This window comes from Cygnus olor, chromosome 5 (genome assembly GCF_009769625.2).
Source record: "Cygnus olor isolate bCygOlo1 chromosome 5, bCygOlo1.pri.v2, whole genome shotgun sequence".
NCBI classification, from domain to species: Eukaryota; Metazoa; Chordata; class Aves; order Anseriformes; family Anatidae; genus Cygnus; species Cygnus olor.
Window position 1 is genome coordinate 24,413,221 of NC_049173.1, and position 13,786 is coordinate 24,427,006.

General features: G+C 44.7%; 1 protein-coding gene across 1 annotated transcript in view; it reads right to left on the reverse strand.

Annotated features, from left to right (window-relative positions):
- YLPM1 (YLP motif containing 1) overlaps nt 1-11,349 on the reverse strand; it is a 38,450-nt gene extending 27,101 nt beyond the window's left edge. The window contains exons 1-4 of the mRNA XM_040557751.1: nt 10,623-11,349; nt 5,652-5,897; nt 4,568-4,762; nt 2,685-3,427 (exon numbers count right to left, since the gene is read on the reverse strand). Coding sequence (XP_040413685.1) covers nt 2,685-3,427; nt 4,568-4,762; nt 5,652-5,897; nt 10,623-11,132 — 1,694 coding nt within the window. The 5' untranslated portion in view covers nt 11,133-11,349. The remainder of the gene's footprint in view (nt 1-2,684; nt 3,428-4,567; nt 4,763-5,651; nt 5,898-10,622) is intronic.
- Nucleotides 11,350-13,786: the final 2,437 nt, after the last annotated feature.

Below are 13,786 nucleotides of genomic sequence, written 5' to 3' on the forward strand. Positions count from 1 at the left end.
AAAAACTTTGCAACAAGCTTACCTAACTGTGATGACAAAGGTCTTATAGACAAATCTATAAATATATATCCTCACAGAAAGTGCAGCGAGCTGTGATATTGTCCAGTTCTACGCAAGACAATATGCCTAACACGCACATTTTTATTGCATCACTTTTATCCTTTTCTACTCTTGCTTGAAGACAAGGAAATAAGTCCGGCAAACCAGCATAAAGAATAATTTATGCAATCATATTTAGCAAGGCTCATCTAGTCAAAAAAACAACCTTTAGGCATATGCTCAAATATTGATTTACATAACAGACTACAACACATCAAATTCATTTTACACTAAACGTAGAACTTGTTCCTGAACCAGTGCAGAAGCACTGTTCCTGAAGTTAAATTGCCTGGATATTTGGGATTCACAGTTGTCTCTCACTGGATATTAATTCATTATTGCCTAGTTACCAGCAGCAGTTGACTCTTTGCAGAATTTAATGTTTCAGTGAGCAATATACCAAATGAGCTCATTTACACAACCTCAAAGAATTTTAATAATCCTAGTAAGATAACACTTCAGTAGAAAAAGTAGAAAGTACGTTTTCTGTTGGAACAAAACTGCCTTTTGTTTGGGGTGTGTGTGGTCGAGATGAACAGAATGAAAAAAATATAAAATGCAGTAGCAAGATATCTTAGATTTGAAGGACCAACTTCTACATATAAGATATTGCAAGAAGAAAAGGTTGGATACTGTAAGACATACTTCATCCCCAAGATTCTGAAAATTAGTTTAAGGGAATTCTTCAGAGTTTCTTGATAAATGTTAATTGCTAAAAAGTGGTGGGTGGGAGTGTGTCTTTTTGTGTGTCTAATCATTGCCTGGGACTTTGGAATAGCACCAGGTAACACACAATATTTTAAATTTATCAGAGTTTCAATTAAAAATTTATTACAGCTCTGTTTTCTACTGCTTATATTGAGAACAAACAGTAAACAGATTTTTGGAAAAGCTTTGATAAAACCATAGAATAGTCATGCAATTACAATATAGGAATGCACAAAGGTTACAGTGTTATTTTAAAAAATCCTTTTTTAAAAATTTTAAAATATTTTAATGTAAGGGGGCTCAAAAATAAAGCCATTGTACATACTTTCTAGAAATTTCTGGTTATCCATAGTCAATGGCCACACAGCACTGAGCTCTAATCTAATGCATGTATAAAAGACACACACTAGCAAATCACTGAAAACAGTCTGCAGAACTGCACATCCAAAAAAACCCCCAGGACCAGAAATGATGCTCTTTTTAAACCCATGGGGAGACAGAAAATTATTCAAAGTTATAAAAATTCAAATATGTTGCTTGTACTTCATGAATTACTATTCATGAATGATTCACTTCAGAATCAAAAAGAAGGGAAGTGAACATGAAGATATGACTGTAAAAATCTAGCGGAGTATGCAAGGATAGAAACAATTCAACAGAATAACGCTGCTTTTTGGTTCACTAGGCATCACAGCAATCAGTCCCAAACTAATGACCAGACAGAACAGATGTTTTTGCAACCTGATATCATGTCAACCATGGAAAAACAAACAATAACAAAAAAAAAGTCCAAAAGGAATATCAAACCATATCGCAGATATAAAACCACATAAAAGACATAGAATACTGGTTTTTAAAGTAACTTTACATTGAGACAGTAGGTCATCCACCTGACAAAACGCAGACTTAAATTTGAATAAAAGTACACCTCACAAGAAGATAAAGACCAAGACCATCAGATGTTATGCAAAACAACAAGAATCCTACCATTAGACTAAGGCACAAATCTTCACCTCTCCTTCTTTTTCTTGTTTATAATTGTTTGAATGCAAAGTAATGCTGCACATGTAGAAAAACACTGATTTGGATACAAGACAAACATCACCTCTCTCTTATCAGAAAGCCATTTTGAAAAGTGCAGCAAATAGGGCAATCGTCTAGTTACAGAACTCTCCCACGCTAGAAGTTAAAGTACCAGTGAAGAGCTCTGAATCTTTAATTTCTTTCTGCTGTAAATGGATTTGGGTTGCAAACAAAGAATAAATTTTGTTGTTTAAAAAAAAAACACTAAATGTCTGGTAATTCGATTATCATAGCATGTTCAACTGAATATGTATTTGAACACTCTCCTGAATTCCTTACAGAAGGTCCACATTAAAGTGCTATTGCATACAGCAGTGACTTAAAAACATTCCCTCAACACTTTTGCTTTATATATTCCTAAACTGCATTCCAAGTACCACAAATCAAACATTGGGAATTTATATGGCTTCTCATAAAAGGTCATTCTTTCAAATGTGATTTATCGTTAACCTAAAGACAGTAAAGATTTATCAAATATTTACAGCATCTTTCCTGTTTTCAAAAAATGGATATTACATTTCTGAAAAAGAAAAGGGAGCAGTGTGCCTAAGCATTTCACCAGAGAAAAGTATTTGACTCTAGGTAACGCTCAGGTGAACAGCATTTACCTGTTTTTGCTTTAATCGGATAAATACAGAACATGATGTACACACATTAAAAGCAAAACTCCATCAAACGCACAATTTACACGACCTCAGGAAAATTTGAGAATAAGGCATAATGCTTCATTTCTTAATATACCACCAAAAGGGTGCTAGCCTTGAATGTGTATAAATCGATAAAAATATCCTTACCTAGGACCTCTGGGGCCTTCAAAACGTGCTGATCTGGGAGGATCTGGAAGCAATCCACCTGATCTCACTGGTTTATCCTGCATGGTAGGGGTATGTGTTGAAGACAGTGCAGAAGGGGCTTTCAGTTCCCCACATCCTTGCTCAGATGAAATAGAGACATTTTGTTTATTATGGTGAACTTGAGACTTTCCGTGGTCTGAAGAGCTGAAGGATGAACTTACTTGAGAATGGTAAGTTGGATATACAGGTGAGCTACCTATTTTTGATGCATAGGTACCAGGGGTAGGAAGCAGAGCTGGCCTTGGTGTTTCAGTAGACTGATTGCTTTGCGAACTAGATCCTGAAGGGACAGAGGAGTTAGATAACTGAGATACAGAAGACAGAGGTGGAGGGACCAGTGGAGGTGTAGCTGAAGGTAAAGTTGGAGGCATAACAGGAATGCCACCTGGAGCCGTTTGAGAATATGGAACAAATGGAGGCGGAAGTGAAACATTTGCAGGGTACTGGTTCTTCAAATTTTGGAGTGAGCTCACTTTCTCCTGCAGATGGGACTGAGTGACCTTCATCTGTTCATCCCATGCTTTCCACTGTTTCTCATACTCTTGCAGCTGATCTTTGTGAGGGTAGGTTTGAAGCTGATGCTGCCACTGTTGGTTCATTGACCGCTCCCAGTCTTTATGAAGCTGCTGGAACTGTTTTTGCTGTGTCTCATAATGTCGCAGCTGCATCTCCACTGACATTGTCTGCAAGGAGAATATGAGAATAACTTCAAAAGAGCATCTTAGTTATCTTCAAGGCCACGCATTTTAGTATCACTTGTAACATCACAACTTCTGACTTGTGCAGAAACCTGAGGAAGAACTACAGTGAAACAAAAGCAAACACTGTGATGTCTAAAGTCAATTTACACATTGCATGACTGGAGGGCAAACATTTAGTATAAAAGACTATTTTTTTTTAAAAGGAGAAAGCTAAAGAAAAATATAACCAAAGGCCTCCATGCTCTATTATTACTGCATGCTTACAACAGCCATGAAAGCACAAATCAATCTTCACACTTGCAATACATGCAGCATGTGACTATTTCTCAAGGTTTCAGTTTCTAACTCTATTAATCTACAAAGAGTTGCTTCAGCTGTCAGAGATGATTTTTCTCTAACCTTTTACTAGATCATAATTTACACAGTGCAGCTTCTATCAGCAGTTAGCGTTTCCTTATGTGTACACACAGGTCCTAATATGCATGGGCTTGATCTGTTCTGAGATTTTTAGGTTTACACTTCAAGATTTTTTTTAAACAAACCCGACAGCCCAAACCACTTAAGGAATGCTTAAACCATAAAAAGCTGACTCAACTAATAAAGCAATCAGCTTCTACCTTAAAGGCTGTAACAGTGATATAATTATCTGAATCCGTTATTAAGACACCATCACTGTACACATTTTTGTATTGCATGATACTGTAAAAAAAAAAAAAAAAGAAGGGAGGGGAACACAGCTACCAAATTACCTCACACCATCATCTGTGTAACTGACCTTTCTCCTGAAGAATTTCTCCAGCAGTAAAATGTTCAAAACTGAGTAAATTCAACATTGTGTTCAGCTTTGCTCCTGTATCATTCAGGTATGTCTGAAAATCGTTTGACAAGCATACAGTCTTATATTTCTCATCCTACCAAAGCTTCATCAGCACCTCAATTTTTTTTTTTCATTCTGAAGTTGAATGACAGTAGGAAAAGGGATATAGACTTCTGCACATGCAGAAAGAGAAGCTGGACAAATGGACCAACCACAGCAAAGTATTCAACTACTTATTTTGCAGCAAACCACGAATGTTAGGTCACTCACAAAGTGTATCAAATACCATCTCCTTAGTGTTTCACCTGTAAATGTGGAGGCTGTTGCATGATCTGTTGATACTGCTGTACTATCTGCTGCAGCTGGGCATGCTTCTGCATTATCCTCTGGTACTGAAATCCAACTCGGTGATGGGGATGCTGCTGCCATTGAGCTGCTGCTGCTTGCAACTGTTGCAATCTCAAATCTTCCTCCGGGTCATCAGGAGGATCAATATTGAGCTAGGGAAATAGGCAAATATTATAAATAAAGGGAGACTTCTGTCAGAAGAGAACACTGGGTCGCTATCCAGTTTACAGGAACTTTCTCAGCACTCCTTATTTTACCACCCTGTATTTCAGTGTTCTGGCCACCCCTAACTGCTGGAAGATATTTCCTTTATTCTTGTACAGTCTGATCTAAAGGTTAGGCTGAGGGGGATTAGGGTGTTCATACACACAGAAACTTACCTGTAGGTAAGAGATTAAAGCAGATCTGTTCTGTGCTGCTCACAGCAAATGCAGTGAGACAGCAGTGCTTTTTCATGATGAGGTAAAGGAATTCCAAATGCATCATTTTACCACTTTGTAGGAACCTGCACATCGTAAACTGAAAGCAAAGCACATCCTGCAGGGTAATCTACCACCTTACAGTAACCTGTTCAAACATCAAAGCCGTGACCTCCATCCATTATGGAGCAACTATCATTAAGCACTCTGACTAAATAGCCTGCACAAAGCTCTTGGCTTTCAGACAAACTATAATACACAGGGAGAAGGGGAGACAGAACTGAAACTGACAGAGAAGAATAAAATATCGTGTCTAAAAGTATCTACCAAGTACTTGATTTCGCACTTAGGTATCACAATGTGATTCTCATAGACAAAGATGACAACGTTGAGGAAAGCGTGAGTGAGCCAAGCTTGGTGCATGTGTGGGTGACTATATAAATCTGCATATGAGATGCGTTTTTTTTTTTAACTGATGCAGCCTTAACAAATGTTCTTTTAATGTTGTTTTACCATATTTAGTTATTGTTACACAGTATGCATGAGAATTTGATGGCAATATTTTCCTGTTTTGTCCCATGTAGCACAACACAACACAGCAGCATCTCTCTGCAAAGCCTACCTGAGTTTCAGTGGAGGTAAGAGAAGACTCGTCTTCTTTGGAAGCTGGAGGCAGGGATTCATTCAGCGGAGGAGGTTCAGACTGCTGTGTTGAAGCACTCATTTTCCCTTCTTCAGACTTTGCTCTCTGTTCAGATGTATCCTTCCCTACTCCCGGACCTTTCATTTGCTGCTGTCCCTGAGCATGGGCTTTTGCCCTTTGCTGCAGGCTAAGCAGGTGTTGCTGGTACCAGTATTGCTGCTGTTCCTACAACAGATAGAAATTTTCTAAGAAAAACAGCTTTCACAGGAAAAAAAAACATGAAATTCATGATAGTTGCTAGAATCATGAAGAAGAAACATACACTAGAAAGATGTTTAAATCTGTTTTGAGGGAAAACTCACTTCATTATCAACAGCACTGCAGTGCAGGTCAAAAGAGTTAATCAAAATTCAGACACCACTGTGGTGTGTACCATGCCTCACTTAATTTCCTGCTCCAAAGAGCTTACAACTAAAGAAAACAATTAAAAGCAGAAAAATGACAAATAAGTCAAAGTACTACAGGCACGTAATAGGTACCACACTTACTAAGTTTAGTGCTTTTTATTCCTAACAAATATACGTACTTGTTTTGAGACTAACTTAGGTAAAATGAAGGACAACAAATGCGAGCAAGGGAGCAGTAAAAGAAAAAGTTTGAAACATTCAAAAAGGATGACAAGCGTGAACAGAGAACAGAAGTAGAGTGAAAATGATGGCAGAGTAACTGGGGTGGAGAGATTTGAATAAAGGTTTGGAAAGGAAAAAGAATAATCAGAGCCAAAGAACAGTGAGGATTATTTATTATCTGAATCCTGATTAACATTCAACAGCTGAAAAGGTAAACAGATATGGCTGCACCCGAAGAACTACCCATCTAAGAAGCAGTTCAGCTTTCAGTTTTAAATACTTCAGGCTAGAATCAGGAGACTCCCAAAGCATGAAAATAGATTCAAACCACCCTGTGCTGCCACCAGCATAAAGAACAAATGACTAATGAGGAGCATCTCAACACTTACAGGACAGTGCATCTTAAAGAAAGCCAAGCAGGAACCAACTAATCTCTCTTCTAATACAAGAGGTATCAGGCATCAGATCGGACTAGCAGGACACAGACTAAGAACTGGCAGGAGGCAGCTCTTCACCTGACACGGCCTTGTGCTACGCAAGTCCCTGCCAGAGAATACCGCAAGTGATGAAATCTCATGGATTCAAGACACAGCTCCATAAGCTCATAGAATAAAATTCTCCAGATTTTAAAAATAAAGACACTGGTCACCATTAGGGCAGCTCCTGTACTTTAGGGTAGAATACACTTGATTTTTAAACTCTTCTCTTAGCTTCTGCTTTTAGCCACTGTCAAAGAGAACAGTAAAACACTGTACTTTTAGTCTGACCTAGTGCAACCATTCTTATGTTCTCGTGTCAGCTCTACCACCTTTGAGGATCTGTGACCACTCTACATCTTTTTCATATTCTTCTGTCCTTCCTTTCCATCCAAGCATGCACTGTTGAGAAAAGAAATCTCTAAAGAGCCTACTCACAAACAGAAGAGAATATTTTAAGATGTCCTTGCCTTTTGGGTAAGTGTGATAACAGCAGTCGTAGGTGTTGTCTGATGTGATTGCTCAAAACTGAACTGTTCAATTTATCTTCAAGCAGGTTTAAAAGAAGCACAAGCTTCCTCCAAAAGCCTGCCTCACACTCAAAACGGGAGTGATGGTTTCTACTGCTAATAGCCTAGCAGACACAAACACACAGATGTATCTTTTAAAAACACTTCTGTAAAACTGCAACTTGGAGATGAGGTCAGCGAAAGGAGAGGCTTCTTGGACTTCACGGTGATCCTGCAGTGACTTCGGCCAAGGGTCTTTTTAACAAGAACGTGACTCAGAAGAGCTCTCATGGGTGGAAGACGTGCATTCATGCTGCAGCATGGAACCTCTCAGGCATCTTGAACAACAAGCCGTACTGAGGGTAAGTTTCAACAGCAGGGAGGAGCATACGTCCCTCCCCAGTTACACAAAAGATGATTACATTTATCCCTTTCAAATGGCATCGTAAGGGGATTTAACACGACAGGGCTGGATGTTATGCTTCCAGAGGAATGACGGACAAGCACCTGTTTGACTGCCATGAAGCTCTCTTCATCCGGAGATCCACCTCATTTTCTCCTCATTCTAACGAATCAGATAGGGGCTAAAAGTCCCAATAAGACCAGCGATTCACAGAAAGAGCTTTAAACAACAATATCCTGCCACATACTTTTCACAGCAAGGTCAGAAACACACGCACTGCAGGCTGTAACTGAAAAGTGAGAGAAAAGTGAAACACAGGTTTCTATAGCTCAGTCTGAAGAAAACAGAAGTATTCACGTAGAAAAAACGTTGAGTTATTTGAGCACTTATCTCTTCAAGATAACTTCGAGTTCTTCATAATTCTTCAAGTTCAATGGCAAGCCCTATATCTAAGGCAGACAGCAGCACTGACATGAGCCTTCTTCCGTCTCTGGCTGACCAAGAGCTACCTACGGCATCACACAAACACCACCGAGACCAGCACTGCCAGCCCCGGCCACCTAAAGCACAACCCCGAGCAATACAAATCTGCTCTGCGGCGGAGTTTCAATGCAGCCAGTTCTCTGCACATTACAGTGGCTACGAACTCAAGCTTGACAAAGGCTGGGAAATGACAGTAACGTGTCGTGTTCACTGCTACCTCTCTGCTTGGCTCCGTAAGTCCTCACAGTCCCCAGCTGGCGATATCGGCCCAGCCATGCCGAAAGACTAGCTCAAAATAATAGAGGAGGGATTTTAGAGAGCGCGGCAGGCTGCTGAAAGGTGACACGGTGAAGCTGCGGTAGCTTTACCAGAAGTATATAAATACATATTTATGGGTACAGCTGCACCCGCTCAGATTTGCTTCCTACTGTAAATAAACAGCAGCATACGGCGTGCAAACATCAGATGGAGCATTAACGAAATGCCACGAGCATTTGAACAGAACTTGTCAGAAGCCGTATCTAACCGCAGAGAAACACAAGAAGCCAGAAACCTAACCTGACTGTATACTTGGGAAAAGCTACACTAAACTCTCAATGCTGTCCCAGCAAAGAGAATTACCTTATTTCACACATGAAAGGGAAATAGCAGAATACTCAGGAATGGCAAATTGCATAGCGTTTCCTTTGTTAAGAGAAAAACACTGATCTGTTTTGGCTGCAGCCGCTGCTACTGCTGGATGAGAACTGAAAGAATTGCTTTCAATTACCATTAAAAAAAAGAGCTTAATAGGATTTTATAAATGATGAGTTACGGTCCCTGCTAAGCTTTTAAAATCGCTAGCAAGAAAGCCTCGCTCTGCTTTGCGTTCGCTATTCCTATTGCGTAAGGATTTGTTGCCCCAAATCCTGTCTTGTATTACAGCCAGACAGTCAAAATTTTATCAAATGTATGGCCAGCAAAGTACCATATTCCTTTTGAATTAACGCTGAATTGTGTAAGAGACTAAAAACTAGGTAAGATACAAATTGTTTATACAAATACTCATGAAACAGACAACATAAACTTTGGAGATGCTTTTCAGCAGCATTCTGCTCCATCTGTGTGTGCTTAAATAACACATTAATTGTGATTATTCTGGGAAGGTCAGAATTGCTGAGGAAGAATTGAAAAAAATCTTAGCAGTTATGAAATCTCTGGCTTCACAATGGGGGAGGAATTACTTCGGTGCTTGATCTGGAGTTTAATAATTTAAGAACTCAGCAGCAGCCTCAATAACAAATTATCATCCCTTTCAACGTCTGATTGTCCAAGGTTTTGGCATTAAAAAAAAAGAGTCCCATTCCTACCACTGTAAGACAGGAACTAATACTGTTCAAAACCTTCATAAAACTAAATCTGTGAACCACTTTGCTAGGCAGGGATCAGCTATATGGTACAAACTTAAAAATGGTACATTCCCAAATGCATCTATGTATAGGTATGAAATTTGAATGGATACAAATTAAAAGGTGTCCCAACGATTGACAAATTTAAAACGTCAGCAACTTTGACATGACGCAATAGGATTTTTGCAGACTTAGCTCCAAATCGGAATCCTGAAATCCATTTGCCAAAAGTACATGTATTTTGAGCTTAAATAAAATCAATCAAATCAATCAAACTCCTGAGAGCATGTATGTAGGCTTTGTTCTTGCAACTGGATCTCTACAAGCCGACCCTAAAACCCTGCAAAAGCCTCTGAATCTGAAGGAACTGTATAGCTGAGGACCTCAACTTGCATGCCTCTTTGTCCACACTCGGCCTTCAACAGGTGAACTGTCCCTAACTTAGTGTGTAAGGACAGGCACATCACCTGCAGAGGAAGTGCTCCCATCTAGGATGTTAAGCACATGTGCACTTTGTGGTCATCTTGGCCCTAGCGTACACATAAAAGTAGGCAGCCTTAGCCATAAAAGTATGTTTTGCCAAAAAAAGCATTTCAGAACACTTCCCTCTGTTGCGGTTTAAGCCGAAAACAGGACACTCTCACATGCCCTATGCGACCTCATACTGGAGGACCAAACGCACAGCACAAAACCTATTTCCAGAGAGTGAAAGGCAACGAGGTACCACAGCAGAAACACTTTTGCAGCTTTATCTGTAGCTGGTAAGGGTGAATAGCCACAACTCTGTACCTGTCAGAGCAACCAAACACGGTCCCCAAAGGACAGCCAAGTGCAGAGATTACTGAAAACAAGAGCAGAACAGGGCGCTGCAACACGCCACGAGCAAGCAGCTCTGCAGCATCCTACAGAGGACCAGATGAAGTCAGCGAAGGCTCGGTGCGTTTCACCTCCGTGCTGTGCTTTGGGAAACAATTCTCCAGAGACCGACGGACCCACTGGAGGAATTACATCCAGCGGGGAGCCGGGCTGGTTCCCCGGGCGGCTGGGCGATGCCTTCCTCACCTGGGGGGTCATGGTGGCCGGGTCGGGCTGCGGGGCGCCGTGCTGCTCGGGGGGGGCCCCGCTCTCCTGGCCGCCCCCCTGGGGACCCTCGGGCAGGGCCAGGGCCGCCGGCGGGGGGGTGAAGTGCTGCTGGGCCGCCTTGGGTGCGGGCAGGGAGGGCGCCAGGCCGGGCTGCGCCGCCTGGGAAGGGGACGCCTGCGAGGGGAGCAGGTAGGGCTGGGGGGGCGCCAGGTACGCCGGCCCGGGGGGCAGGTAGGGCTGGGCGGCGCTGGACGGCGGCGGCGGCTCCAGGTAGGAGGGGGGCGGCTCGGAGAAGGAGGGGGGCGGCTGCGAGGCCTGCGGCCGGGGCAGGTAGGGCTGGAGCGGCGGGGACTGCCCGGGGGGCGGCTGCCCGGGGGGCAGGTAGGGCTCCGCCTGGGGAGGCGGCAGGTAGGGCTGCCCGGGGGGCAGGTAGGGCTGGGCGGCGGCGGGCTGCGGGGACTGCGGCGGCGACGACAGCTCCATGTCCATGGGCACCGGCGACGAGGGCAGGGGCTCGCCCCACTCCCCGTGGCCGCCGGGCGGCTCCTGCCCGTCGCGCTTGCGGCTCGGCGGCGGCGGGGCGGCGGCGGCGGCCGTCGGCGGCGGCTCGCGGTGTGCGAACTGCTTCTGGTAGCTGCGCACCGGCGGCACGGCCACGGGCGGCGGCGGCTGCTGCTGCTGCCAGTCCCCGAAGGAGCCCGGCAGCGGCGGCGGCGGCAGCCCCGGGGGGGGCGGCCCCGGGGGCGGCGGCGGCGGCCCGAGCAGCACGGACTGCAGCTGCTTCTGGTGCATCTGCTGCAGCTGCTGCAGCTGCGCCAGGTGCTGCTCCTGCAGGCTCAGGAACCCCGACGTCCCGCCCGGCGGCGGCGGCGGCGGGGCGGCGGCGGCGGCGGCGGCGGGGGGCGCGGGGCCCGGCGGCGGGTAGCTGGGCAGCGGCATCGGCGGCACGGCGGGCGGCGGCACGCTGGGGGGAGGCATGGGCAGCGGCGGCGGCGGGATGGAGGTGGGCGGCGGCGGGTAGTGCCCCGCCGCGCCGTACAAGCCCCAGGCCGGGTACATGGCGGGGCGGCCGGAGCGCGGCGCGGTGCTTCCTTCCCCAGGCCGCGGCGGCGGCGGCGGCGGCGGGGCGGGCGGCCCCAGGGCGCCTGCGCGGGGAGGCGCGCCGTCCTCCCGGGCAGTAGAGAGGGAGCGCCGCGCTAGAGCGGCCGCGGGCGCCGCCTGGCGGGAGGGCGCCGCGCCTGCGGGAGGCGGGCGGCGGGGCACGGTGAGAGGGCGGGAGGCGAGTGCAGAGCGCCGCGCTGCCCGGGGCGGGGGAGGGGGGGGAGCGGGGAGCGGGGAGAGGCCTCCATTTTGTGTGCGCGGGGAGGGACCGGGGGTGGGGGGAGACCCGGTCCTGGCGGTTCGGGGGGATGCGCAGAAATAACGAACGGTTTTGTTTCACTTCAGAGGGACGCGGTGGCGATAAGCCTGAGTGGCGATAATGAGGATGGAGCGCTGGATGTGTAAAATCACTTCACACATCACGGCAGCAAATCCGTTGTGTTGCTTTGCTGCCCGCTGTCCTTCCAAAACCGGAGCAGCTGTCCTGATGTTCCAGCTCTAGTTCGCGGCTGGAGCATTGAGCATCCCTGCCCGCTCAGAAAACACAGGTGCACCATACAAATGAGAATTTCCCAGAAAAACTTCAGTTTGAACTTGATTATGAGACACAAATCTTTGGGAAAACCACCTCAGTTCAACACATACCACTTTCTCCTTTTGTCTAGAGGTGGTTATCGATCATTTTCTGTCTGCAGGGCTCCTTTATATGATTTCTCTTACAGTGAATATGACTTCCTGATAGCATTTGCACTTCTTACCCATGTCTCTTCCAAATCCTACATGTAACATTTATATCCCCAAGCCCTTTAGCCTAGTTTACTCACTGACTAAGCTTTGAAAGCCTGTCATTTCAAAATAGAAAACTTCTGTGGCAAAGATCCTTTGATTTATCCTCCTGAGTTCTCTTGTCATCAGTTTATTCAAGGTTACTTCATGCAGGCAGGTCTCTTCCAATATTCTTGCCATTTGTTGTGGTTACTCGATGCCATGAAGAAATCCGTTACTTCCTCTTACAAAGAAATACACGTACTCAACCACTTGCCGTAGCAAGCATTTTCTGAGCTACATCTGGGAGGCTGAATTTAAGTGTAGCTTCCAAATAGCCTGAGAGATGTTTTTGTCAATACTCAAATCTATTTTAGGCTGCACTAGAATTGGCTCCTCCCAGCCAAGATTATTATTGGCTTTACCCAACATTACCTTGTCCTAAAGCAACCCTGTTTTGTCCATCTTATGCCTTCTTGTTCCTTTACAGTCTGTAACATTATTAATGTATGTCATTCAGCTGTTTTAGTTTTTTGAATGGCTCATGCTCTTCCTAATTGCTGTTCTACCACATTTCAGTTATCCCTCAAATAGAACATGTCACACCTTGGATCAATAGCTTAAGTTTCCTCACTTTGGTGGTGATAATGGTGCAGCAATCTTGGGCCTTCTGCTGGCCCCCAGAAAAGAATGGAAATTATTTTCTCCCATTCGTTGCATAACTTCAGACTTTTTTTGGTGGATTTTCTGACTGTTTTTTCTGTCTTGAGAAGCTTTGGGAACTGGCTATGGCAAAAGAGAGGACGTTGTGGGGGAAGCTGGAAATTTTTGAGTTATTGAGAAACATTGCCGGCATCTGTTTGTTATCTTAACTTGCGTGCAGGTTTAAATCGAGTACCAGAGTTGGGTCAGGCAGGAATTTATCTTCTGGTTTGGACCGGCAGAGTTCTGCATTCATAGGAACATCAAAGCGTTCTCACTTACCAAACTCTTTCCTATTATGCACATAATGATCTTTCCCTCCTCTGACCTACTGCAAGTTGGATCTGAGGCTGGGATGACATGGTGCACATGGAGTACATGCTTTCCCCTGAACTAAGTGTCTGATATGCAGGTTCCCTGGGGACTGCTGGGGTTGGACTAGATGACTGAGGTTGTCCTTTCCTGTCCTGAGTTCCTCTTCTCATCAGGCGCTTTGCATTAATACCCAAGATTTTCTGTCTTGCTGATTACACTCAATTTACAAAAAATTTCTGATGGATTTCCCTGCTGCTCAT